We start from the raw sequence: 27,516 nt of genomic DNA, 5'->3' as shown, positions 1-27,516 counted from the left end.
TGGGTGAAGGAATCAAGGAAGAAGAAGTACAAGGATGTAAGTTCTGACGACTCGAAGAAAAATAAGAAATCCTCAAAGTCTTCATCTTCAAAGTCCTCATCGCACAAGAAGACCAGTTTCAGAAAGGCTCGGGCACTCATTGACAAGGAAATGGATTCTCAAGAAGAATCTAAGGAATGTGATGAAGAGGAAGGTTCTGAAGAAGAGTCTGAATCTGGTGTGGCAAGTCTTGCACCGGCTAATGCATTCATCACCAAGTCCATTTTCAACCTTGAAAAAATTGACAACGTCAACAACACTCATGAATATGATGATGACTTCGCTCCCACCTATTGCTTCATGGCAAAAGGCTCAAAGGTACCAAGCCACACACCCTCCTCCGATTCCAGTGACTGTGAACCTGATGAATATCGAAAACCCAGTTACTATAAACTTGCCAACATTGCTACTAAGCAAAAAAAATTGCTATGGAAAAGCTTCAGAAACTGCTAGATAAAAGTGATGATATCTTGAATGATGAAATGAATCATACTCAAATCCTCACTCAAGAGGTTCAAAGTCTTCAGTCAAGAATTGATAGTCTTCAAGATTGTTATGGTACACTCTTGGCTGATCATGAGAAGCTTTCCTATGAATTTATTGAAAGGAAGCTTGATCTTGAGAAGTTGAGAATGTCCTATGATAATCTTCGAATGGAAAATGACTCATTGCGTGCTCAACAAATCAGTACCGCTCAGGGAGAATTCATTCCACCATGTCTGAAATGAAACGAACGTGAAACTGCTAATTCTTCACCTGAATCCTCAAATGCTTCTATCGCTACAAATTCTTCAACTATTCCTGTGGTATGAAATTCTTCACTTGAAGAAACAACAAATGCTACTAATGAAAATGCAGGATTGAAGGAATTGTACGTGACAAGCATATACAAAAGCCTCAAAGGGCATCAAATCCTTTGCGATGTGCTCAAAAAGCAGATTCTGAATAGGAACCCAGGAAAGAGGGCATTGCCTTCGAGAGGAAACTGAACATTGATGGATCATACTGGAAACCTAAGCAGTACCCCAAAACCTGATGGGTTGATGCAAAAGGACCTCCTGTTGATCCATCCACTCTAACAGGCTTTGCATGTGAAATGTCCTATTCCTGTGATGAGTCACTTGACTCCAACTATAAACTGTTCAAAAATCAAGCTGGTGAAGTATTTGCTCGATATGTTGGAAGTAACTGCAGGAATGGACCACCTGTGAGGAAAATCTGGGTCCCCAAAAGCTGCTTGGAATGTCTTCAGGTGAATGTCCTTCTGACATCACCTGTGAAGAACAGGAACCCCAGATCAAATTCCTCAGGTGGACCAAAGTCTCACGGGGATCAAATTCCTCAAATGGTCAAAACTATGCTCGTACTCACACTAATGCCTCTGATATGCAGGGAAACTAGAAGGGACACGAATATGTGCACTATTCCTCAAATCACTATGTTCATAAGTCCTCAAAGAATTTCTCTGCCTATTCATTTGAGTACTCTAATCCCCCTACGTACGGTGAAAAAAAGTGCATTAGCTTCAATGCCTCCATTCTAATATGGTGCTCCCAGGATTATGAACTCTTTACCACCCCTTGACATGTGGGTGGTGAAGAAATCGAACTAATCACTTCTACAAGTCAGGTCTCCGGATGAAAATCATCATCTGAAGAATTTGCTGGAGACCTGAGGAAATTGTTTGGTAGGACGCAAGCTAAATCGTGACGAAGTGATTCATCATTTCACTCATCCTCATTATATCCTCAAATTTATTTTTCTAATGAAATTCAAATCTGATGAAATTGATATCTTATTCTTCAGTCTGAAGCATATGAGATGGTAAGCAGTACTAATTCATCTCCAGGATGATCAACCCAGGAACACCGAGTGGGTCCTTAACAGTGGATGTAAAAATCACATGACTCGTGATAAAATCCTATTGATGAATATCCCACTGACTCCATCACCATTGAAGCATATCACCTACGCTGACAAAGGTAAAAGCAAGGTATTGGGACTTGGTAAAGTGGCTTTCTCTAAGGATCGGTACATGGACAAAGTCATGCTTGTCGAATCCCTTGGGTTTAACCTCATGTCATTCTCAATGCTTTGTGATCTTGATATGATTGTCATCTTTGGAAAATATAGATGTGTAGTAATCATGGAATCTTGACAAATCCAAAGTCTTTGAAGGCTTTAGGAGAGGAGATCTGTATATTGTTGGTTTTTCAACAGGTCCTCAACCAGCCACGTGTCTCCTAGCTAAAACCTCAGAAGGCTGGATATGGCATCGACGACTAGGTCATGCAGGCATGAGCAGGGACGGAGCCAGCATGCACGCATAGGGGGTGCAAGTTTGTACATGGAGGGGGCAAAGTTCGTATGAAATGAATTTTTTTTGGCTACAACAATCACTATTACAGTAGAAAAATCAATTTGTTAGACCCCCCCTCGCCCCCCCTAGAATCGTCCCTGGGCATGAGGAATTTGCACACGGTGGCAAAGAAGAAGCACGACATTGGCATCGAAACTGTCAAATTCCTCAAGGACCATCTCTGCGGTGCTTGTGAGTCTGGAAAGATAAGCAGATCCAAACACCCCTCGAAGACTATCATGACTACTACTCGTCCGTTTGAATTGCTTCATATGGATCTCTTTGGAGGTACTCATTATGATACTCTAACCAATGAAGCATCTCTATATGGCTTTGTCATCGTTGATGACTATTCTCGTTATACTTGGGTGCATATCGTTGTTTACAAAACTGAGGTCCAGAAAGTCTTCGAATGATTTTTCTCAATGGCCTCAACAAACTTCGGCGTCAAGATTAAACACATCAGGAGTGATAATGGGGCGGAATTCAAGAATACATGCCTTGATGACTATCTTGATGAACTTGGTATTACTCATGAATTGTTTGTTCCTTATACTCCTCAACAGGATGGCATCGTTGAACATGACTCTGATTGAAATGGCATGGACTATGCTTGAAGAATATCTGACTCCTCGTTGCTGTTGGCCTGAAGCAATCAACACTCCTTGCCACATTATCAAGAGGGTATATCTTCACAAATTCCTCAAGAAATTTTTTTACGAACTCCTCACTGACAAGAAACCCAATGTAAGTTATTTCAAAGTATTCGATGCAAGATGCTGGATTAAAGATCCTCACCATACCTCAAAGTTTGCACCTAAAGCACATGATGGTTTTCTGCTCGGTTACGGAAAGGATCCGCACACCTACAGAGTCTTCAACTCCTCTCACAACAAGGTTGTTGAAACTGTAGATGTGCGGTTCGATGAAACTAATGGCCCGCAAAGAGAGCAACTGCCTCCTGTTCCAGATAAACTGACTCCTCCGGAAGCAATTAAGCACAAGGCTACTCAAGATATCATTCCCACTGACACTACAAGAAATATGCTAATACACGACGATAAATTTTCGTCGCTACATCATCACGGTTTTTAATTTACGATCTTACGACGAAAAACCAAGCGTCAAAAACTGACAGCAACGACGCTTTGATCGAAATCGTCGTAAATTCCTGGATCGTTGTAACCTTTACGACGATCATAAATCGTTGTTGGCAATCTAACCCAGTCCTACGTGGCAAAATTACGACGAAATCAAAACGTCATGGTTGAAATCAGCCCAACCCATTTCAATTGACCACATGGGTTGGTTTTATTTTTTTGGGCTTTTTCTTATTGGGCTTCTTTTTGGGCCTTAGCCTATTTACAACCACTTTTAGTATTTTTTCGAATGTTTGTGTATCATTATAATTTGGGCCCTGGTCTTTTAGTGCCCAAATACATTTGGTCCAGTTTCAGTTTTGGCCTTTTTTCATTTTTGAATTCAGCAACTTTTTGTTCCACAACTTGGTTTCATTTCTATTTTTGGGTCTTTTCAACCCAATTATTTGTCTAATATTAAATCCAACACTATTTCATATTCAAATCAAGAAAACTCCAAGTCGAATTAATATCATCCATCATATAACATCGCATAATACATCTCCCAGGTTTACATAACACAATAACTCATCTCACGAATACATTTCCTTACACAGGAATATAGTAAGAACGGACAAAATTGCACAAGAGAACAATGGGACATCTGCTAACAATGGAGTTCATTCCAATCTCCTTTGAGACATAGGTTCAGAAATTTTTATGTTGTGTTGATTTGAATGTCCCAAGTAGGCATCATCGACATCTTCTCACCACTTTCCTAGAAATAGAAAAAAGACAAAACAAAAAACATTAGACCGTAATATTACACCAGAGCACAGATCACTAACTTCAAATCACAAGGAACAGGGCATTGAAGCTTGACAAATTATAAGGAAGAAAAAGGAACATCCTTGCTAATAATAAAAAGATGGAATAAAACATGGTAAAAGAAAACAGCACAATCCTTTGTTGTTAGGTAAGAAGAATGTAGAGAAAGGTACCAAACTTTTCCACAGGGTTAAAGAACACTAACACGGTTATGAACAGCTAAAGTAGAATAGTAACAGGGTAGTGCATAAGGAGCCACAACACAAGTAAGATAAACCTACACCTATACACATATGACAGATGACATATACAAACCATAACTTACATTAAGTGAGTGAGCAAACATATTTCTACTGAACTGAATAAAATTGAAGTCAAATACTTGAAGCCCAAGTGCCAACACAGGCTTATAAATCATCTTAAAAGATTATTAAACTAAACAATTTATTGATGGCCTCAGTAAGTAAAAAAAGCATACCCTCCTGGGCGGGCGGAGTCTATGAGATCAGGCTTTCGTCCCCTAGGGCGGGCGGAGTCTATGAGATCAGGCTTTCGTCTCCTGGGCTACCTCCTCAAAAGTCTCCCGAGGAACGAGCTCCCGAACGTCGTCGTCGTTCTCTTTCTTGGGATGGATGGCGCCTGCAGCAGCCACCTGCTTCTGCATCTCCTCGGCGATCCTCTTCAGGTGCTGCATGTTGTCAGGGCCTGCAACAAATAGAAAGATTTTAGAACCATGCTGGTGTTTCTTTTATGCTGCCTACAGTACATAACAGGAACTAAACAAGTATTGATGTGTCAAAGCTAGAGAAAGAACAACAACAGAGAGGCAATAAACAGGATGACTATCAATTGCCAATTGACGAGCATCAAAACACTAACCGTCAGCTCATGTAAACTGAGGTGAGCAAAGGAAGGAGAAGTATAATGTAAGAATGTGACTTGATATTAGTTTTCATACAGGAAAGACAACAGGTAATCTGAGTCACTCAATAGTTAATAAAACGGAACATTCATCAATTAATACTACCTATTCATAAACATAGATCATAAATTTCAAGCCCAATTGCCAGTACACAATTATAGATCAACTTTAAGATTATTAACCTAAACTATTTATTGGCTGGTCTCACCAAGTCACACAGAGTAGCATACTCACTGGACAAATAATAAAATGGAAGTCAAATACTTGAAGTCCAAGTGCCAGCACAGGCTTATAAATCACCTTAAAAGATTATTAAACTAACCAATTTATTGGATGGCCTGAGTAAGTCAAAGAGTAGCATACCCAATTGGTTGATGATAGAAGGAACATCTTGTAGCTCTGTCAAGTCAGACCATGAATATAATAAGTAATCACGAAGACAACAACATATTAGGATACACACGGGTTTTTGTAGCACACATGTCAGGAAGGGCAAACCAAAGTGCATAGCTTCATATTAGAAAGACTAATCAGGTGTACACAGAGATGTGTAGGATGGCCAAAGTTTATAAAGAAATACAGAAAACAAGCCATGGTGAAGCTAGCAGCAGCTGTATTTCACAATCTTCATTTAATACAAATAACTGATACTACCATATGGCGATGCAGATTCAATATGTCAAGTGCAATACACAAATCTGGAGAAAAATGAAAGGAGATACTAATATCAGTGTCAAAAGAACAGGGTGTATTACATTATGTTCAATTCCACGGGTTCAAAATATATGAGCAGTTAAACTAAATCATGTGATGACACACTTAGCTGAGTATCCAGAATTACTACATAAGAGAACGAGCGGAAATGGTACCTTGGGGTTGGCCTTCCATCAGAGCCAGCACCATTAATGTTAAATACGTGACCACCTCGAGGTTGCTTCCACATCATATTTATTGCTTAAGATGGCAAGAGGATAAATGTTGGAATTCTTCAGCAGTCATCATACTATACGAGAAAGATCTAATATTGAGTGGAAAGTAATACCCCACGACAACATAGCATCAATCCAAGAGTGTTAATGGTGATCACCTCGCTGTTAAATCAAAGAAAAAGGTCAATGAACTATTGGCACTCGAAAGTACAACTAACTGAAGGTGTGCTTGTTCAAGCCTTGCTAATATAGAGATAGAGAATTACATTAGAGCCTCATCAGAGGTTTCCACCAATGGTTTGTAACTATATGGATTTGATCCGGCATTGTTGATCTAAATCAATAGAAATAATTCAGACGAAATTCCAAAAAAAAGATCATGACATAACAGAGCCCTACAATTTAATGCATGAACCTTGAACAGTTAAGGAAAGCTGACTATCAATTTGCAAGTTTTTTTTACAACAATGTGGATTGCATAGCACAATCCAAACTGTTGTGCCTCATTGTGTGTGTATATATCACCCTAACACACTGGCAGCAACAGACACGATGACAAATACATGGAGTCCCACCATGCACACGAGCACAAACCAATATGAGCGAGCACAAACCAACAACTAGTAGCTCGACCTCAGCTGGAGGTGAGGAGGCTCTTGAACCACTGACCGAGCTCTTGGGGTACCTCTTGAGCTTGTCGTTGTAGTCCACGAAGTAGAGCCCGAACCTAGACGAGTACCCGGCCGCCCACTCCCAGTTGTCCACCAGAGACCACGCGAAGTAGTCGCGCACGTCGCACCCATCCTCCCTGCATTCGACCACCACACCAGAACACGTAAGGTTGTCACTGAAACATTGCACAAATCATACGTACACCTTTTTTTTGCTTCAATTGCAGCCATGGCAGCGTGAAATTCAGCACGGATTCAGAAGTGGTGGCAGTAGAGTGCAGTACTTTATGGAGGCGGCCAGATTGGTGAGGTAGTCGTTGTGGTACTTGATCCTCTTTGTGTCCTTGAGTGCGTCCTTGAGGGCAATGAAGGGGTTGTTGCTGTCATCCATCCCTGCACCACCATCAGCCATTGAATTTGCACACCGTCAGAGCTCTGAAACTTGGTGCCTATATAGCCGCATGATCATGATGATCCAGGTTCGTCGTGCCCTTACCGTCTTCGGTGATGTAGATCGGTGGGCTGTTGTACCTGTTCTTGACGTAGTTCACCAGGCTCCTCATCCCTCTCGGCACAATGTACAGCCATATCGAGTTCGCCTGCGTTTCACCATCACACTTTCAGTTTACTAGTAGTACACGATAATCTTGGAGAGAATGTGTGCGTGCCGGACTCACCCTATCCCCAATCGCTCTGCCGCTCTTGAATGCTGCAGATCGCCAAAAACCATCAACATTCTCATTTTAACACGAAAAGGAGAGTAAAAACTTGAGGGAGATTCAGAGAGGGAGAGGTGACCGACAGGGTCTGATGGTGCCGGTGTCAGCTAGGGTGTCGTTGAGCAGGCGGACGATGATGTCGGTATCGTTGTGTCGGTTGTAGTAGGTGGTGTAGTGGTTGATGCCCACAAAGTAAAGCGCCCCCTTGACAAGCGCGGGCTCCTCCGGCGTGAAATTCGGCAGCCTCTCGCCGACCCGCTCCCGCATGGTGGCCAGGTAGTCGCCGAAGAAGAAGGGGCGGCGAACCACCCCATGTGGTGAACTCCTCCATGGTAGTACTGCTCCTCCTCCTCTACCTGCTGCTCCAGTGGTGTCGTGAAGCTGTTGTTGTCGGACAACTCATTGTCTGCCCTCGCATGCTCCACGAGGTCGTCGTCCTCCTCCTCCTCCAGCACGGCTGCCTGGACCACCCGAGCCGTCGGCGCCGGGGTCACCTCGGCCCTCCTCGCCTCGGAGTTGGATCTCTTCATGCTGGACGGCGGCGCCCGCTTCCTCTCCTCTCGCGGGGGGGGGGGGGGGGGGCTCCGACCGGCTCCTGGCGTGGGGATGTGGCCGGCGGCAAGCTATGGTCGGGGTCGTCTCGCGGGCCGGCCCCCGAGCTCCGGCGAAACAGATAGACCTGGTCCCCGAGCTGCGGTCGTGGATCTGTATCTGGATCAAAGAGGGAGGGAGAAGGTTGGGGTGGCGACTGCATGGGGGAGAAGGGACGAGAGGATAGGGCTACGTGGGTGAGAGGGGATGGGATTGATGGCTGCCATTGAATCTCGGAGCATCCAACAGTGTTTGCTGAATGATCCGTGGGAAGGGTAGTTATGCGTTTTGATTGGTCTGAGATATGTGACACTAAAAATAATTTTCAAGTGTTAAAAACATGTGTGTTTGTGAAAAAACTATCAAGAGTGCATTGTAAAATGGCGCCACTAAAATTTCCACTCAAGATATATCATATTTCATGGATTATCACCAACTTGTATTCATTTTCTTTGGACAAAAAAATTAATTTTCATTTTCCAAGTTTCCAAAATAAGGTTTTTTTAAGAACCCACCATATATTTGTTACAAAATAAAATCATATTATTTTTTTTAAATAGCATGTCATATTTAATGTCCAATTGACCAAATGGTTGGGTGTCAAAAGCTTTGATTCATCTCTCGTGAAAAAGACAAATTTCTATTGATTCAGTTGAAAGGGGGTCAAATTTGAACTGCAAGTGCATTATAGTTTGCTCTTTATTTTTCCCAAAAATCATTTCTAGGTACACAAGTATCTATTTCATCAGAGAAACACCAAAAAAATTCAAAGATTCAACCACTAGCTAGGAACGGTCATACCCGCCTTTTTGACCGCATTTGGAAATAGACATGAAAAATTAAAAAAAATCAAAAAATTGGAAAACCTTTGCATTGTTTCATTATATGTGACAAAGTTATCAAAAAAATAATAAACTTGTAATACGGCAATTATTGTTTAAAAGTGTTCTTAGAAATGAGATATCATGTGTGAAGATGCATGACTTTCAAGCCAAATGATCAATCTTATGGCCACATTCATGGCATAGTTTGTCCAAATGGTCTCGTATTGTTCACAAGGGTGTGTATTGGAATGACAAACAATGTTGCCTAAGAAAGTTTTCATTTTCTTTGGACGAAAAATTCATTTTCCATTTTTCGAGTACCCAAAATGAGTTTTTTTTGTGAAGGACCTACCATATATTTGTTGCAAAATTGGACCAAATCATTTTCTAATATACTAGGACATATTTAATGCACAACTGACCAAATGGTTGGGTGTTAAAGGCTTTTATCGACCTCTCGTGAAAAAGACAAATTTTCGTTGAATCAGGTGGAAGCGGGTCAAATTTGAACTGCATCTACATTATAGTTTGCTCTTTATTTTTCCCAAAAAATCATTCTAGGTACACAAGTATCTATTTAATCAGAGAAATACCAAAATATTTCAAAGATTCAACCACTAGGTAGGAACGGTCATACCTGTTGTTTTGACCGCATTTTGAAATGGCCATGAAAAATTCAAAAAAATCAAAAAAATGGAAAACCATTGCATTGTGTCATTATATGTGACAAAGTTATCACGAAAAATAATAAACTTGTAATACGACAATTATTTTTAAAAATTGTTCTTAGAGATGGGTTATCATGTGTGAAGATTCTTGGCTTTCAAGCCAAATGATCAATCTTATGGCCACATTCATGACATAGTTTGTTGAAATGATATATTATTATGCACAAGGGTGCATATTGGAATGGAAAACAATGTTGATTAAGGAAGTTTTCATTTTTCTTGTATGTAAAAATTATTTTCCATTTTTCAAGTGCCCCAAATTAATTTTTTTGTGAAGGACCTGCCATATATTTGTTTCAAAATTGGACCAAATCATTTTTATAAAATACTAGGCCATATTTAATGTACAATTGACAAAATGGTTGGGTGTTAAAAGCTTTTATCCACCTCTCGTGAAAACGACAAATTTATGTCGATTCAGTTGGAAGCGGGTTAAATTTGAACTGCAGTTGCATTATAGTTTGCTTTTTATTTTTCCCAAAAATCATTTATAGGTACATAAGGATCTATTTAATTAGAAATACACGGTGTGTTGGCTTGACGTCCAGGTTTGGATGGTGGTCGATGGCCCCAACTGTAGAGCGCGTGAACTTGCATGCCAACCGCATGGTCACCGCCTGACCGTTGCGTTGCCATGTGTTCTGGGTGGAATAGGCATGTCTGGTGGGTTGGATAATCCCTCAGTAGGTGTTAGGAAGAAGAATACAATAGAAGAATCTCACGAGGAGACTGAACTAAGCTCAAACATGAATTAGCAGCCAAGTGTTTGATTCGCGGTGCGGGTAATGAAAATAGACAATGGGCCTAAATTTTGGCTGAGGATGATCATCTACTAAGGAGACTCTCGTGGCAAATTTTTAGCTCAAATGAATGAACCTAGGAGGCACTTGCTTTGCAAAGCAATACATTGTGCAGAAATATGGATGCTGAAGCTGGGATCAAATGAATGAATGGATTTAGCTAAAATTTGGTGTATGATGTTAATTTGGGAAAATGAAGGTACTATAAAAAAATTATACAATTTGGACATGCCAAAGTGAAACTTCCTTCACAATGTGCCAATCTGGACAGAAAATGGTAATTGAAACTCGGCTCATATATATGATTGGATTGAGCTGAAATTTAGAGGAGGATGATAATTTGGACACATTAAGGCTCTGTGAAAATTTCATAAAATTTGGATAAACAAAAATTGTCCTTCCTTCACAATGATCTCTACTGAACAGAATATTGGGAAAAATATTGAGGGAAATTGGCTGAATTAAATGAGCTAAAATTTGGTGGAGTGAGGTTATATGGTCAGTTTTATTCCGTGGTAAATTTTCATCAACTATAAAGCACTATAAAATGTAGTTGCTTGACAAACTGTGTCACATCCCTAACCCTTAAGCAAGATAGCATTGTGCTCATGTTTTCTTTGCATTTGCATCTAAGAAGTTTCAACAAAAACAACAAAGTGGCAAAGGAAAAACTCAAAACCCTAGCCACCATTTCAATTAAAGGAAATCTCAAACTAGTTCAAAATCAATGAACCCAAAATGGCCTCAAGAAATGTTCAAACTTTCTGATAAATCATGAAAGTAAATGAGCATTGGAGAAAACTATTTTCTTGACACTTTAAACATTTTAAATTAATGCAAAAAGCCACTGGTTTCAAATTTAAAATTTGAAATCAAAAATTATAATTTTCCAAAAATGTTGAAAACCTTGGAAATGAGTGGGGATATTATAACAAATATTTCAGGAGGTCTAAAATAGTTTTTACTTTTGTTTTGGAGCTGAATTAATTGGAAAATCAATAATTAGCAAAACAGAAAAACAAAAACAGAGAAAATGGAAAAAAACTTACCTGTCGCCCAAGCCTGGCCCGGCCCATCTCCCCGCTCGTCCCCTCCCTCGCGCCAGTAGGCAGCAGGAGGTGGCCGCCGCCCCCTCCGGCGCGGCCACTCACCTGCGTGCCTGCCTGGCCGCCGCCTCGCGCTGGCGACGACGGGGATAAGCTCCCCAGAGCTTCCCCTATCCATTCCCCGCCTCGGTTCTCCTCCTCCTCCCGGATCTCCTCCTCCTCCTTGCTGCCGCCATTAGAGCAGAGCTCGAGCTCGAGCTGCCCGTGCCCCTGGCCATAGGACTCCCTCCCAGAGCACGCCATTAGCTCCGCCTCGTCGCCCTGGTCATCTCTGCAGAAGCCGAAGCTTCCTCCAGCCCTGCAACGCCCGCAACGCCGTCGTCTTCCACCTCCGGCCACCGGACCTCCCCCGTCGATTCGTCGCCCCCAGGCCTTCCCCGAGCCGTCTAAGCTCTGCTCTGCACTCCCCGTGAGCATGCGGTCGTTTCCCCTAAGTTTTCCCCGTCGATCCCCTCCTCTAGCCCTAGTTTCACCGGAGCCCGACGAGGACCGCCGCTGCCGCTCGTCGCCGGTAGCCCTCCGATGATCAGCTCGTCCCTCCGAGGGCACCAGCAGCTCCAGGACGACGCGTAGATGCCGTAGCAGCTAAGAACCGAGCGTAGATCCCCCTGATTCAAAGACCCCGATGACGCCCGAGCTTCGGCCGCCGCTCCGGCTCATCGCCGACGCCTCTTCCGGCGACCCTAGCCTCACCAGTTGGTCCTGCCAGATCGGCCACTTCGCGAGCATGCTGTAGCTGCCAACCGCGCGCGTTCTGGTGTTGTGCAGCGCCGTCTAGGTCGCCTCCGGCGAGCTCTCTGCCGCGGGTCTGGTCGCCGGCGACCACCCTCCGGTGGGCGTCGACGTGGCCGACCATTAGGGCGTAATCGCCCTCCCCTCAGTCGTTGCAAGAGGGCCCCATGCCTGGTCAAACCCCAATTAGGGGCTGGTCAGCGCGGGATTAGTCCCAGAGAGGCTGACCAGTGGGGCCCCCCTGTCAGGTTTGACCTGCACAGGTCGGCTGACCTGCTGACGTCAGCCTGATGCAATAAATAGAATTTCCAATATAAAACTAATTCAGGAAATTGCTAAAAATTGTAAAAATCATAGAAAATTAATCTGTAACTCCAATGAAAATAATTTATATATGAAAAAGTATCAGAAAAATTCAAGGATTCTGATTATGCTATTTTCAACCATGTTTGAAAAAGTTACAGAACCCTAAATTGTGAAATAAGGAATAATTCAATTCTTTAATCACTTTATAAATGGAATTTGCAATAATATTCAAATTTCATTATATATGCAATGATCACACACTGCCCTCATTACAAATCAGTATCATAACATGACATTTCATGCATGTTAATATCAAGTTGAACCGAGCATCAGGTCGAATCAATTAAACCGGTATCCGAGAATACCCCCGTTTGAATTGCTATTCGAATGTGATTCAAATCAACTCTAAACCTATTACATGTTGAAAATAATAACTTATCACCTTGCATTCTCATGCCATGCTCATGCATCATTTTGAGTGCATATTATTGTTATTGAATGGTGCCATTCTTTTCGGTAGGCTCCGCACCCCCGGATTCCACCGAATATCCGTCTGACGGATATCGTTCCTCCTCTGAGCAACAAGGCAAGCAACCCTTTTGATCATCCCGATAACTCCCATGTTCTTGCTCCTGCACCTATTTATTGCATTAGGATCAAATGCTTCAACTGCTTTTGCCACGATAGTTGGACCCACTTCGTTTGCATGACTTAACCTTGTCACAGTAAATAGCCGAACCTTGCAACCTAGCATAGCTGGTAGTTGCTTGAGCTATGATGTGCCTTATCCTGCTATGCATGCTATGCTTAGAGTTGTGTATGGTCTGTCATCTGGGAGATGAACAGAAATGTGGAATATGTTCGGTAAGCAAAGGTTATGTGTGGAACTTGATTTGGTTAAGGTACCGGTGAAAGGCTGTGTAGGAGTACATGGCGGGTTGTTTCATTGGAACCGTCCTTAGGAACTGAGTTCCGTGCATGTAATCCAAGACTAGATACTACCACATGCTGGGCCCTGAAATATGACCCCGCTCGGCCTATTAATCGCGTAGTACTCGGTCCATGAGTTGCAAGTAGTTTCTGGTGTTTATAGTAATGCTGGAGGCCGTGCATGGTGCTGACCTGAGAGGTGGACCGTGATGCGGTAGGCAGTGGCACGGTGTACCAAGTGGCACTCGGATGGTGGGCTTGGGAACCCTGCGCACATCGTTTGAGGCCGTGGCGGAAACCTCGGCCGGACTTCCGTATGGGTTACTCTCAGATAGGCGATAAACCTGGACTAGGTACTGGTGTGGTTAACGGTCGTGGCCGACTCCCTCGCTGGGCTTCCGCTTCAAGGTTGCCGAGGTGCATGACGTGCACATGGCGATAAGTGGCGAGAGCGTGTGTGACGAAGTACACCCCTGCAGGGTTATGATCTATTCGAATAGCCGCGTCCGCGGATATGGACTACTTGGAGACATATGTTGTTCATAGATAACTTCAATGGCTACTCATAAAATTGTCAAGATAAGCGTGAGTGTCGTGGACGGCATTTCCGTATGGAGACGGAATGATTCCACGAGAGTGTATTGTTATGGTGTTAGTGGACTCGTGTGCGAGAAATCAAGTTGTCAAAACTAATTTCAAAATGCAAGTTGTCTAGCCACGAGTCAAATGCTGGCTTCCCGCATGAAACCCCACAATACCTTTTTGATACCTTGCATGAGTAGTTAGTTCTCCTAAAGTCTTGCTGAGTACCTTCGTACTCATGTTTGCTTAATAAATGTTGCAGAGGTTGCTAATGACCCTAATGGAGGGTTCTTCATAGACATCGACGACGACGAGTAGCTGGTGTCCCAGCTACGATCTGGCCCTACGTCGGCTCTGTAGTATAGTCAGGCCATGTGCCTTCTAGTTGCACTGTCTGTACCCAGACAGTTTATAACTCTTCTGCTGGCTTGTATTGTATGACTGCTATAATGGGTCGTGAGACCCTTAATGTGTAATATTATGGTGTGGCTCTTCCGAGCCTCTTAAATAAAGCTTGTATGTTTATGGTTATGTTGTGATGCCATCGATGTATCTATACATATTGGTATGCCATGCGTACGTGTGTCTTGGTATGTATGGGGTTCGAATCCTAGTCGTGAACTTTAGTAGCACTCCTTACAAGGAAATGCCCCTTTGTGATCCAACGAGCCTTGGTAGCTCGCTACTGCTCCGGACACATTGGTTGACCGACATGTGTCCTTCTTAGCTGCTGTGTCTGTCCTCTTTGGGGAAATGTCACGCGATGTAATGGAGTCCTTGTAGCTTGCTACGACTCATCTACATTCGCCGATGACCGACACCTGCTTTGTTGGGTCATGTATGCCTGTCCTTGTGCGGTACTGCCACTTTGGTTTATGACTAGACATGTCGATCCGGGTTCTTTGACATTGGATTGCTAGCGACACTATCGCATACGTGAGTCAAAAGACGCAAACGGTCCCGGCTAAGGTAAGGCTGCAGCCGTGGAGTTAACCGTGCGTGAGACCACAAAGGGATGCGATGTGTTACAGGCTAGATTCCTTTGGCTTAGGATCGGGGTCCCGACAGCGTTGGTATCAGAGCCTGACTGACTGTAGGATTACTAAGCCAAACTGGTCGAAGTTGAGTCTAGAATTGCTTTAGTTATATATAAGGGAATTGTTTGTGGAAGGGAACGTAAGACTCTTGTTCTCTTCTCAAGTTATTCTATTCTGGTCATCCTCGTCTTTTCTGCGGGAATTAAGGACTAGGTTACTCATCTTCTCCTAGGCTCGTGTTTCTGATCGGTAGCTTATAGGACTACGGGTCGAGAGATATTGGGTTTCTTTTATTCCTAGGAAGCAGGAAGTAAGTTTGATGATCAGAGAGTTGAACTTGATAGTTGAGTGGTTATGCTATTCCATTTTTGGGTTGTCTCAAATTTGTTTTGAGCATTTAGAGCCGTTATGCTGCCCAATTTTGCATTCAGAGCTCTAATGCTTTTGCATTACTCTCTATTTACAGATGCCTGGCCGTCCTTCTCGTCAGGTGGTACGTCTGACCAGGTGCATTGATGTGCCGGGTCATACGGCCATGTTGGTCAGGGTGATGTCGGTGTGCGGTTACCGCTGGTACCCCGAGTACACAGTGGAGGAACAGTACCGAGACTTCAACCAGAGCTAGTACATCTGCACTGTTAGGGTATTTCCAGACTACCCTGGAGCTGAGGAGCCAATCCATTGGTCCTATGGGTTGGGAGTCACTTTTGACATGGCAGTACAAGATGCTGCCTATTCAATGCTGACTATTATGAGAGCGAGACATGCACTGCTGCAGAATTCAGAGTTCTGCTATGTTCCGGCCTCTCAGTCTGGTGAAGAGGGATACCTGAGTGGAGTCTATTTTGATTCTTCTATGGAGGATCCACTTCTGCAGTCCACTGTTGAGATGCTAGAGAATAGAGACAGGGATGCTCGTGCTCTCCGCATGGAGCTTTATGCTACCCGTGCCCGTCTGTGGACAGCTTTGACGCAGCTGGCACCGGTAGTCCAGACAGGGTATGGAGAGATGGAGATGCTGAACCCTGTTAGGACCCATCTTCCGGCTCACGTTGACTAGCCAGCTATAGGAGGAGTCACACCTCTTCGGGGGCCCCTCTTACCACCAGTCAGGGGACCAAGGCCACATCCGTGTCCTTATGGATCCCAGGGATCTCAGGCTAGAGTGTTTCCTGATCCGCAGGTTGAGCTTCCAGGTCATGGAGGTAATCTCTATGAGATGTTCTATGTGGATGCCTGAGCTGTGAGCGGAAGGATAGTATGGTAGTAGCCGTACATTCACAGTCCTGCGTGACTTGTGAAGTATGGTAGTAATGTGAAATGAATTCCGGAGGCCTAGATAAATAATGTATAGGAAGCTTGTAAGCCTCTGATGAGTAGTTCCACCATTTCAGTAGTTTGCTCTTCGGGTAAGTTTGTACTGAACTATGTAAGGGTGTGTATGAACCATGGTGTATATATAGCAGTTGCTTGTTACCATGTTGTTCGGATATTCATTTCCGCATTCTGTGTGTTCAGTACATTCTTAATCCATAGCTAGTATTGATATGATATTGGTCTAAGCTATGAGTTTGTTTGTCAGGATGGTGTTCACCAGGTTGAACCGTGCCCCTGCTCATGAGCAAGGTGAGGGTAGTCAAGCGTCGCAGGAAGACCTGCCTCACCCACCTTCTCTGGTAGAAGTGATGCTTGAGGCAGAAAGAAACAAAAGGGAGACCAATCGACTGCTAGAGCGTATTGAGCAGAATACGGCTCGACAGCCTAGGAATGCTGCAGTGTCCCACAATGACTTTGTGAAGCTGAATCCTCCAAAGTTTCATCATTCCGTCGATCCCCTCGACGCTGATGACTGGCTGTGCAGCATCTCATGCAAGATTCGCTCGGCGAATGTGTCTGAGGCCGACAAGGTGACCTTCGCGACGTATTTCCTGGCAGGACCCGCCAATCTGTGGTGGGAGAATTTTGAAGCTATGCGTTCCGCTGAACCAGTGGCCACCTGGGCAGACTTCAGTGCAGCTTTTCGTCTGCACCATATTCCAGAGGGCCTGATGGACAGAAAGAGAGAGGAGTTCTGTGCCTTCACTCAGGGCAAGTTCTCTGTGGATGCCTATAGCCGTGAGTTCGGTAACCTCGCCCGCTATGCAACAGAGGAGGTGTCTACTGATGCCAAGAAGCAAGCAAGGTTTCGTAAGGGACTGAGCCCTGAGCTCCATCGAGACCTGCGCCTCCATGAGTGTGCAAGTTTTCAAGCCCTGGTCAACAAAGCGATCAGTGCGGAGACTGGTCATACTGACTTCGAAGCCACAAGGAAGCACTCCCGTGACTTTGGCTCATCTTCTGGTTCCGCGTTTCCAAAACGCAGGCTGTGGGTTCCAAACAGTTCTCTACCGCCAAGATACACTCCGAGGCCATCCTACGTGGCGCCTCAGACGAATCAGGCCAACCCTCCAGCAAAAGCTTACGGTGGTCCAGCTAGCAATGCTGCACCACGTGCCAATCAGGTGATATGCTACAAGTGTGGAGAACCAGGGCATTATTCCCATGAGTGTCCTCAGAATGTGGGTGCCAAGCAACCCGGAAAGTCCGTCGGGCAAGCCAAGTCGGGCAAAGCTTTCTATGTGAAGCCAACTCCTGCACGTGGCCGTGTGAACTATGTGTCAGCAGAAGAAGCTGTAGAGGATCCCGACGTCATGCTGGGTACGCTTCTTGTTAATCATCACCCAGCGTCCATTCTCTTTGACACTAGGTCTTGTCATTCCTTCATTTCAGAAAGTTATGCACAGTTGCATAACATGTCATTTTGCGATATGCCAATCCCATTGGTTGTCCAAACCCCTGGTAGTAAATGGCAAACCTCTAGGATAACCTATGATAATGAAATTCTAGTAGACAGGCTAGTTTTTCTAGCCTCATTGATAGCATTGAAATCTTCGGATGTTAATATCATCTTGGGCATGGACTGGATGTCAGCTTACTATGCCAAGATTGATACTCATTCTAGAAATGTCCAGCTTACCCATCCCTCGGGTGAGATAGTAAATGTCTCTACTCGAGTTGCCAAATGCCAGCTGTATTCCTTAAATGCCAACCCTCTTCCGGAACTTGAAGACATTCCAGTAGTCCGTGACTTCCCGGATGTTTTTCCAGAGGAACTGCCAGGAATTCCACCTGAGAGAGATGTAGAGTTTGTGATAGATCTTGTTCCGGGAACAGTCCCAATAGCCAGAAGACCTTATAAGATGGCACCCCTGGAGCTAGCCGAACTTAAGAAGAAATTAGATGAGGCCTTGAGCAAGGGTTTCATTCGTCCTAGCTCTTCTCCTTGGGCTTGCCCCGTCCTCTTCGTCAAGAAGAAAGACGGAACGGATCAGATGGTTGTAGATTACCGACCAGTTAATCTGGTCACCATTAAGAACAAGTATCCGCTCCCCAGGATCAACGACTTGTACGATCAGCTCGCTGGATCCTCAATCTTCTCCAAAATGGATTTGAGGTTGGGATACCATCAAATCAAGATTAAGAACGGGGACATTCCAAAAACGGCTTTTGTTACTCGTTATGGCCAATATGAGTACACCGTTATGTCCTTCGGTTTAACCAATGCCCCAACCACCTTGTCTCGGCTGATGAATTTAATCTTCATGGAGTATTTGGATAAATTCGTCGTAGTATACCTCGATGATATTCTCATCTACTCGAAGAATGAATAAGAACATGCCGAGCATCTAAGGCTGGTATTGATGAAACTTCGAGAGCATCGCCTTTATGCCAAATTTTCAAAATGTGAATTCTGGTTACCAGAAGTGACCTATCTAGGCCACGTAATCTCTGGTAAGGGTATTGCTGTCAATCCCGAGAGAGTTCAAGCTGTCCTTGATTGGACTCAATCTGAATCGGTTAAGCAAGTTAGGAGTTTTCTTGGTCTAGCGAGCTATTGTCGCCGCTTCGTCGAGAATTTCTCCAAGGTTGCAAAGCCTCTAACTGAACTCCTCAAGAAAGATAAAAAGTTCGAGTGGACACCATAGTGTGAGCATAGTTTTCAGGAACTGAAAAGACGCCTGACTTCCGCACCTGTGTTGCTACCACCAGATTTTTCTAAGGACTTTGTTATCTATTGCGACGCCTCGCGACAAGGATTAGGTTGCATTCTCATGCAAGATCGTCATGTGATCGCATACGCATCTCGACAGTTGCGTCCACATGAGGATAATTATCCCACACATGACCTTGAGCTTGCAGCTGTGGTCCATGCACTAAAAACCTGGCGACATTACCTTTTGGGTAATCGTTGCGAAATATTCACTGATCACCAAAGTCTGAAATATATCTTCACCCAGCCGGATTTGAATCTCAGGCAAAGACGGTGGGTTGAGTTGATCTCGGATTACGACTTAGGGATAACTTACACCCCGGGGAAGGCCAATGTTATGGCCGATGCGCTAAGTCGTAAATCTTATTGTAACAATTTGATGCTACAACAAGGTCAACCACATCTCCATGAGGACTTTCGGAAGTTGAATCTTCATATTGTTCCTCAAGGATTCCTTTCTACCCTGGTGGCGAAGCCTACTCTTAAGGATCAAATTATCACTGGCCAAAAGCGTGACAAGGGTATATCACGGATCAAGGAGAATATTTTTAGCGGAAACGCTAAAGAATTTTCCATGAATGATCAAGGTGTTGTGTTCTTCCATAATCGTTTAGTGGTTCCTAAGAACCCACATCTAAGGCAGTTAATCCTTAAGGAGGCTCATGATTCTCCTCTCACCATTCATCCCGGTAGTACTAAGATGTATCAGGACCTACGCCAGAGGTTCTGGTGGACTAGGATGAAGAGAGAAATTGCTGAGTTCGTTGCTAACTGCGACGTTTGTCGTCGAGTTAAGGCAGAACATCAAAGGCCTGCTGGCACCCTTCAACCTCTAGCTATTCCTGAATGGAAATGGGATAAAGTTAGCATGGATTTCATTACCGGATTTCCCAAGACCAAGAAAGGGAATAATGCTATCTTTGTGGTCATTGACCGTCTTTCCAAAGTGGCTCATTTTCTTCCCGTTCGTGAGAGTATAACAGCTAGCCAGCTAGCAGAGTTATATATCTCTCGAGTAGTGTCTCTTCATGGTGTTCCCCTGGAAATTAACTCGGACCGTGGAAGTATCTTTAATTCTCGCTTCTGGGAAAGTTTTCAGAATGCCATGGGGACTCACTTATCTTTTAGCACTGCTTTCCATCCTCAATCAAGTGGTCAAGTAGAAAGAGTGAATCAAATCCTAGAAGATATGCTCCGAGCATGTGTTATTTCGTTCGGTATGAATTGGGAGAAGTGCCTTCCATTCGCCGAATTCGCTTATAACAATAGTTATCAATCAAGCTTGGGCAAAGCTCCTTTTGAAGTTCTCTATGGACGAAGATGTCGAACACCTCTTAATTGGTCAGAAACCGGAGAGAGGCAACTCTTTGGCCCGGATATGATCCAAGATGCAGAAGAGCAGGTTCCCATTATTCGTGAAAAGTTGAAAACAGCCCAGTCTCGTCAAAAGAGCCAATATGATCGTCATCATAGGGCTGTGACCTTTGAAGTTGACGAGAAGGCTTACCTTCGGGTTACACCTTTGAAGGGTACCCATCGATTCGGTATCAAGGGCAAATTGGCTCCTCGTTACATTGGACCTTTTCGCATTCTTGCCAAACGAGGAGAAGTTGCCTACCAGTTGGAACTTCCTCCGCATCTTTCCAAGGTTCATGATGTTTTCCACGTCTCGCAACTCAGGCGTTGCTTTTCGGATCCTATCCGTGAAGTGGACCACGAAACGCTTGATCTACAAGATAACCTTTCTTACCGAGAATACCCCGTGCGTATTCTTGATCAAGCTGAGCGTACCACTCGACGTCGAAACCTCAAGTTTCTTAAAGTTCAATGGTCAAATCATTCTGAAAAGGAGGCAAGTTGGGAAAGAGAGGATCGTCTCCGACTCGAATATCCTGCGTTATTCCCGACGACTTCTAAATCTCGGGACGAGATTCTTTTGAGTGGGGGTGAGTTGTCACATCCCTAACCCTTAAGCAAGATAGCCTTGTGCTCATGTTTTCTTTGCATTTGCATCTAAGAAGTTTCAACAAAAACAACAAAGTGGCAAAGGAAAAACTCAAAACCCTAGCCACCATTTCAATTAAAGGAAATCTCAAACTAGTTCAAAATCAATGAACCCAAAATGGCCTCAAGAAATGTTCCAACTTTCTGATAAATCATGAAAGTAAATGAGCAATGGAGAAAACTATTTTCTTGACACTCTAAACATTTTAAATTAATGCAAAAACCCACTGGTTTCAAATTTAAAATTTGAAATCAGAAACTATAATTTTCCAAAAATGTTGAAAACCTTGGAAATGAGTGGGGATATTATAACAAATATTTCAGGAGGTCTAAAATAGTTTTTACTTTTGTTTTGGAGCTGAATTAATTGGAAAATCAATAATTAGCAAAACAGAAAAACAAAAACAGAGAAAATGGAAAAAAACTTACCTGTCGCCCAAGCCTGGCCCGGCCCATCTCCCCGCTCGTCCCCTCCCTCGCGCCAGTAGGCAGCAGGAGGTGGCCGCCGCCCCCTCCGGCGCGGCCATGCACCTGCGTGCCTGCCTGGCCGCCGCCTCGCGCTGGCGACTACGGGGATAAGCTCCCCAGAGCTTCCCCTATCCATTCCCCGCCTCGGTTCTCCTCCTCCTCCCGGATCTCCTCCTCCTCCTTGCCGCAGCCATTAGAGCCGAGCTCGAGCTCGAGCTGCCCGTGCCCCTGGCCATAGGACTCCCTCCCAGAGCACGCCATTAGCTCCGCCTCGTCGCCCTGGTCATTTCTGCAGAAGCCGAAGCTTCCTCGAGTCCTGCAACGCCCGCAACGCCGTCGTCTTCCACCTCCAGCCGCCGGACCTCCCCCGTCGATTCGTCGCCCCCAGGCCTTCCCCGAGCCGTCTAAGCTCTGCTCTGCACTCCCCGTGAGCATGCGGTCGTTTCCCCTAAGTTTTCACCGTCGATCCCCTCCTCTAGCCCTAGTTTCACCGGAGCCCGACGAGGACCGCCGCTGCCGCTCGTCGCTGGTAGCCCTCCGATGATCAGCTCGTCCCTCCGAGGGCACCAGCAGCTCCAGGACGACGCGTAGATGCCGTAGCAGCTAAGAACCGAGCGTAGATCCCCCTGATTCAAAGACCCCGATGACGCCCGAGCTTCGGCCGCCGCTCCGGCTCGTCGCCGACGCCTCTTCCAGCGACCCTAGCCTCCTAGTTGGTCCTGCCACATCGGCCACTTCGCGAGCATGCTGTTGCTGCCAACCGCGCGCATTTTGGTGCTGTGCAGCGCCGTCTAGGTCGCCTCCGGCGAGCCCTCCGCCGCGGGTCTGGTCGCCGGCGACCACCCTCCGGTGGGCGTCGACGTGGCCGACCATTAGGGCATAATCGCCCTCCCCTCAGTCGCTGCAAGAGGGCCCCACGTCTGGTCAAACCCCAATTAGGGGCTGGTCAGCGCGGGATTAGTCCCAGAGAGGCTGACCAGTGGGGCCCCCCTGTCAGGTTTGACCTGCACAGGTCGGCTGACCTGCTGACGTCAGCCTGATGCAATAAATAGAATTTCCAATATAAAACTAATTCAGGAAATTTCTAAAAATTGTAAAAATCATAGAAAATTAATCTGTAACTCCAATGAAAATAATTTATATATGAAAAAGTATCAGAAAAATTCAAGGATTCTGATTATGCTATTTTCAACCATGTTTGAAAAAGTTACAGAACCCTAAATTGTGAAATAAGGAATAATTCAATTCTTTAATCACTTTATAAATGGAATTTGCAAAAATATTCAAATTTCATTATATATGCAATGATCACACACTGCCCTAATTACAAATCAGTATCATAACATGACATTTCATGCATGTTAATATCAAGTTGAACCGAGCATCAGGTCGAATCAATTAAACCGGTACCCGAGAATACCCCGTTTGAATTGCTATTCGAATGTGATTCAAATCAACTCTAAACCTACTACATGTTGAAAATAATAACTTATCACCTTGCATTCTCATGCCATGCTCATGCATCATTTTGAGTGCATATTATTGTTATTGAATGGTGCCATTCTTTTCGGTAGGCTCCGCACCCCCGGATTCCACCGAATATCCGTCTGACGGATATCGTTCCTCCTCTGAGCAACAAGGCAAGCAACCCTTTTGATCATCCTGATAACTCCCATGTTCTTGCTCCTGCACCTATTTATTGCATTAGGATCAAATGCTTCAACTGCTTTTGCCACGATAGTTGGACCCACTTCGTTTGCATGACTTAACCTTGTCACAGTAAATAGCCGAACCTTGCAACCTAGCATACCTGGTAGTTGCTTGAGCTATGATGTGCCTTATCCTGCTATGCATGCTATGCTTAGAGTTGTGTATGGTCTGTCATCTGGGAGATGAACAGAAATGTGGAATATGTTCGGTAAGCAAAGGTTATGTGTTGAACTTGATTTGGTTAAGGTACCGGTGAAAGGCTGTGTAGGAGTACATGGCGGGTTGTTTCATTGGAACCGTCCTTAGGAACTGAGTTCCGTGTATGTAATCCAAGACTAGATACTACCACATGCTGGGCCCTGAAATATGACCCCGCTCGGCCTATTAATCGCGTAGTACTCGGTCCAGGAGTTGCAAGTAGTTTCTGGTGTTTATAGTAATGCTGGAGGCCGTGCATGGTGCTGACCTGAGAGGTGGACCGGGATGCGGTAGGCAGTGGCACGGTGTACCAAGTGGCACCCGGATGGTGGTCTTGGGAACCCTGCGCACATCGTTTGAGGCCGTGGCGGAAACCTCGGCCGGACTTCCGTACGGGTTACTCTCAGATAGGCGATAAACCTGGACTAGTGTGGTTAACGGTCGTGGCCGACTCCCTCGCTGGGCTTCCGCTTGAAGGTTGCCGAGGTGCATGACGCGCACATGGCGATAAGTGGCGAGAGCGTGTGTGATGAAGTACACCCCTGCAGGGTTATGATCTATTCGAATAGCCGCGTCCGCGGGTATGGACTACTTGGAGACATATGTTGTTCATAGATAACTTCAATGGCTACTCATAAAATTGTCAAGATAAGCGTGAGTGTCGTGGACGGCATTTCCGTATGGAGACGGAATGATTCCACGATAGTGTATTGTTGTGGTGTTAGTGGACTCGTGTGCGAGAAATCAAGTTGTCAAAACTAATTTGAAAATGCAAGTTGTCTAGCCACGAGTCAAATGCTGGCTTCCCGCATGAAACCCCACAATACCTTTTTGATACCTTGCATGAGTAGTTAGTTCTTCTAAAGTCTTGCTGAGTACCTTCGTACTCATGTTTTCTTAATAAATCTTGCAGAGGTTGCTAATGACCCTAATGGAGGGTTCTTCGTAGACATCGACGACGACGAGTAGCTGGTGTCCCAGCTACGATCTTGCCCTACGTCGGCTCTGTAGTATAGTCAGGCCATGTGCCTTCTAGTTGCACTGTCTGTACCCAGACAGTTTATAACTCTTCCGCTGGCTTGTATTGTATGACTGCTATTATGGGTCGTGAGACCCTTAATGTGTAATATTATGGGTGTGGCTCTTCCGAGCCTCTTAAATAAAGCTTGTATGTTTATGGTTATGTTGTGATGCCATCGATGTATCTATACATATCGGTATGCCATGCGTACGTGTGTCTTATTTGGTATGTATGGGGTTCGAATACCTAGTCGTGAACTTTAGTAGCACTCCTTACAAGGAAATGCCCCTTTGTGATCCAACGAGCCTTGGTAGCTCGCTACTGCTCCGGACACATTGGTTGACCGGCATGTGTCCTTCTTAGCTGCTGTGTCTGTCCTCTTTGGGGAAATGTCACGCAATGTAATGGAGTCCTTGTAGCTTGCTACGACTCGTCTACATTCGCCGATGACCGACACCTGCTTTGTTGGGTCATGTATGCCTGTCCTTGTGCGGTACTGCCACTTTGGTTTATGACTAGACATGTCGATCCGGGTTCTTTGACATTGGATTGCTAGCGACACTATCGCATACGTGAGTCAAAAGACGCAAACGGTCCCGGCTAAGGTAAGGCTGCAGCCGTTGAGTTAACCGTGCGTGAGACCACAAAGGGATGCGATGTGTTACAGGCTTGATTCCTATGGCTTAGGATCGGGGTCCCGACAAACTGAAAATATTACCAGAAACAAAGATTGGATGATGACCTCACATGAATTGTTAGAAGGGGCTAAAATTTTGTGGAGAGCTATGTTTTGGGCACATAGAAGATGTGGAAACAATTCAACTCATTGGGATGTTCCTATCTAGTACTTCCTTCACAAAGCTGTTAGATGAACACAAACTTTGGAAATTTGCTGAGAAAGATTTACTAGGCAAATGGTTATGAAAGTTTTCATGAGGCAATGATTTGGATAGGAAAGAGTGCCCAAAAAATATGAGGGTAATAAAAGAAATAGAAATAGCACTTACTTCACAAAGTGCTATTCTGAACAAAATAGGAAAATGAATATTGATGAATTATTTTAGAACTATGGAAGGAAGGGTTTTCACATATTTGAGGAATATATGATCAAAAGTATTTATGAGAATTTTTCGAGAATTTTTGGAATGACAGAATAGTAGGTTGATTCACAAACTAGGATGAGGTGGGATATAATGGACCCACGAGTGACATGTCAACATAGTTAACATGGTATGACATTTTTATAATCGTCGTAAAAGTTATGACGATCTCATCTTATGCAGTTACGACGTTTTTGAATCACATCGTCGTAATTTATATGTAGATTTGATCCCCTCAAACGGTTACGACAATCTTGGATGAAATTGTCATAGATTTATGACGAATTCATCAACGACATCTTAAAGAACGTCATGTATGAGCATATTTCTTGTACTGTGAGGAACAACCTCCTCTTGAAAAATCGTTCCCAAGAATGATGAAGTTGATGCGGGTGCTCCTGAGGAAAATACTCAAGATCAAATTCCTCAGCCCATCCAGTGTCATCGACCAACACATCCAAGGATTGCAAACGAAGTGGAAATTGACAAAATCGTTGATGACATAGATGCGGCAGGTCCTCTCACTCACTCAAAAACATCACATTTAGTTAACTTTTGTGGGCATTTCTCTTTTGTGTCTAGCATAGAATCCTCAAAAGTTGTTGAAGCCTTCATGGAACCTGAGTGGATTCAAGCCATGCAAGATGGACTTCTTCAGTTAAAGATAAATGTTGTCTGGGAGCTTGTGAAAATACTTGACCTTCGCAAGCACAATATCACCGACACAAAGTGGATCTACCGAAACAAGCAAGATGAGGATGGTCAGGTTGTGAGGAACAAGGCACGACTTGTAGCCCAAGGCTACACACAGGATGAAGGAATTGACTTTGATGAAACTTTTGCACTTGTTGCTAGACTTGAAGTTATTCGAATACTGCTTGCTTATGTTAATCATTACAATATGACTCTTTGTCAAATGGATGTGTGATACGTCTCCATCGTATCTACTTTTCCAAACTCTTTTGCCCTTGTTTTGGACTCTAATTTGCATGATTTGAATGGAACTAACCCGGACTGACGCTGTTTTCAGCAGAATTGCCATGGTGTTGTTTTTGCGCAGAAATAAAAGTTCTCAGAATGACCTAGAAATTTACTAGGATTTTTTGTGGAATATATAAAAATACTGGCGCAAGAATTACCTGGAGGGACGGAGCGAGGAGCCCACAAGCCCAGGAGGCGTGGCCCCCCTGGCCGCGCCTAGCAGGCTTGTGAGGCTCTCGTGGCTCCGCCGCCTCCAATCCAGCTCTATATAGTCTCTCTTACCCAGAAAAAATTAAGAGAGAAGAGTTCATCGCGTTTCATGACAATGAGCCGCCACCACCACCTGTTCTTCCTCTGGAGGGCAGATCTGGAGTCCGCTCTGGGCTCCGGAGAGGGGAAATCATCGCCGTCGTCATCATCAACCATCCTTCATCGCCAATTCCATGATGCTCTTCACCGTTCGTGAGTAATCTCATCGTAGGCTTGCTGGACGGTGATGGGTTGGATGAGATCTATCATGTAATCAAGTTAGTTTTGATGGAGTTTGATCCCTAGTATCCACTATGTTCTGAGATTGATGTTGCTACTACTTTGCTATGCTTAATTCTTGTCACTAGGGCCCGAGTGCCATGATTTCAGATCTGAACCTATTATGTTTTCATCAATATATGTGTGTTCTTGATCCTATCTTGCAAGTTGTAGTCACCTACTATGTGTTATGACCCGGCAACCCCGGAGTGACAATAGCTGGTACCACTCCCG

The 27,516-nt window shown here is 44.5% G+C and overlaps 1 protein-coding gene and 1 pseudogene across 1 annotated transcript; both read right to left on the bottom strand.

Moving 5' to 3' along the window:
* Nucleotides 1-4,031: 4,031 nt before the first annotated feature.
* On the bottom strand, nt 4,032-6,184 carry LOC123395701 (nascent polypeptide-associated complex subunit beta-like). The gene is made up of 3 exons (XM_045090733.1): nt 6,097-6,184; nt 5,591-5,626; nt 4,032-5,010 (listed from the first exon to the last, which is right to left on the bottom strand). The coding sequence occupies exons 1-3, from the start codon at nt 6,128-6,130 to the stop codon at nt 4,850-4,852; spliced, it is 231 nt and encodes a 76-aa protein (XP_044946668.1). The 5' UTR covers nt 6,131-6,184; the 3' UTR covers nt 4,032-4,849.
* A 511-nt stretch (nt 6,185-6,695) lies between these two features.
* On the bottom strand, nt 6,696-8,111 carry LOC123395700 (annotated as a pseudogene).
* Between the last annotated feature and the right edge of the window lie 19,405 nt (nt 8,112-27,516).

The sequence above is a fragment of the Hordeum vulgare genome, chromosome 5H (genome assembly GCF_904849725.1).
Source record: "Hordeum vulgare subsp. vulgare chromosome 5H, MorexV3_pseudomolecules_assembly, whole genome shotgun sequence".
NCBI classification, from domain to species: Eukaryota; Viridiplantae; Streptophyta; class Magnoliopsida; order Poales; family Poaceae; genus Hordeum; species Hordeum vulgare.
The sequence above is the reverse complement of the archived record's forward strand: the minus strand, read 5'-3'. Positions and strand labels throughout refer to the sequence as shown.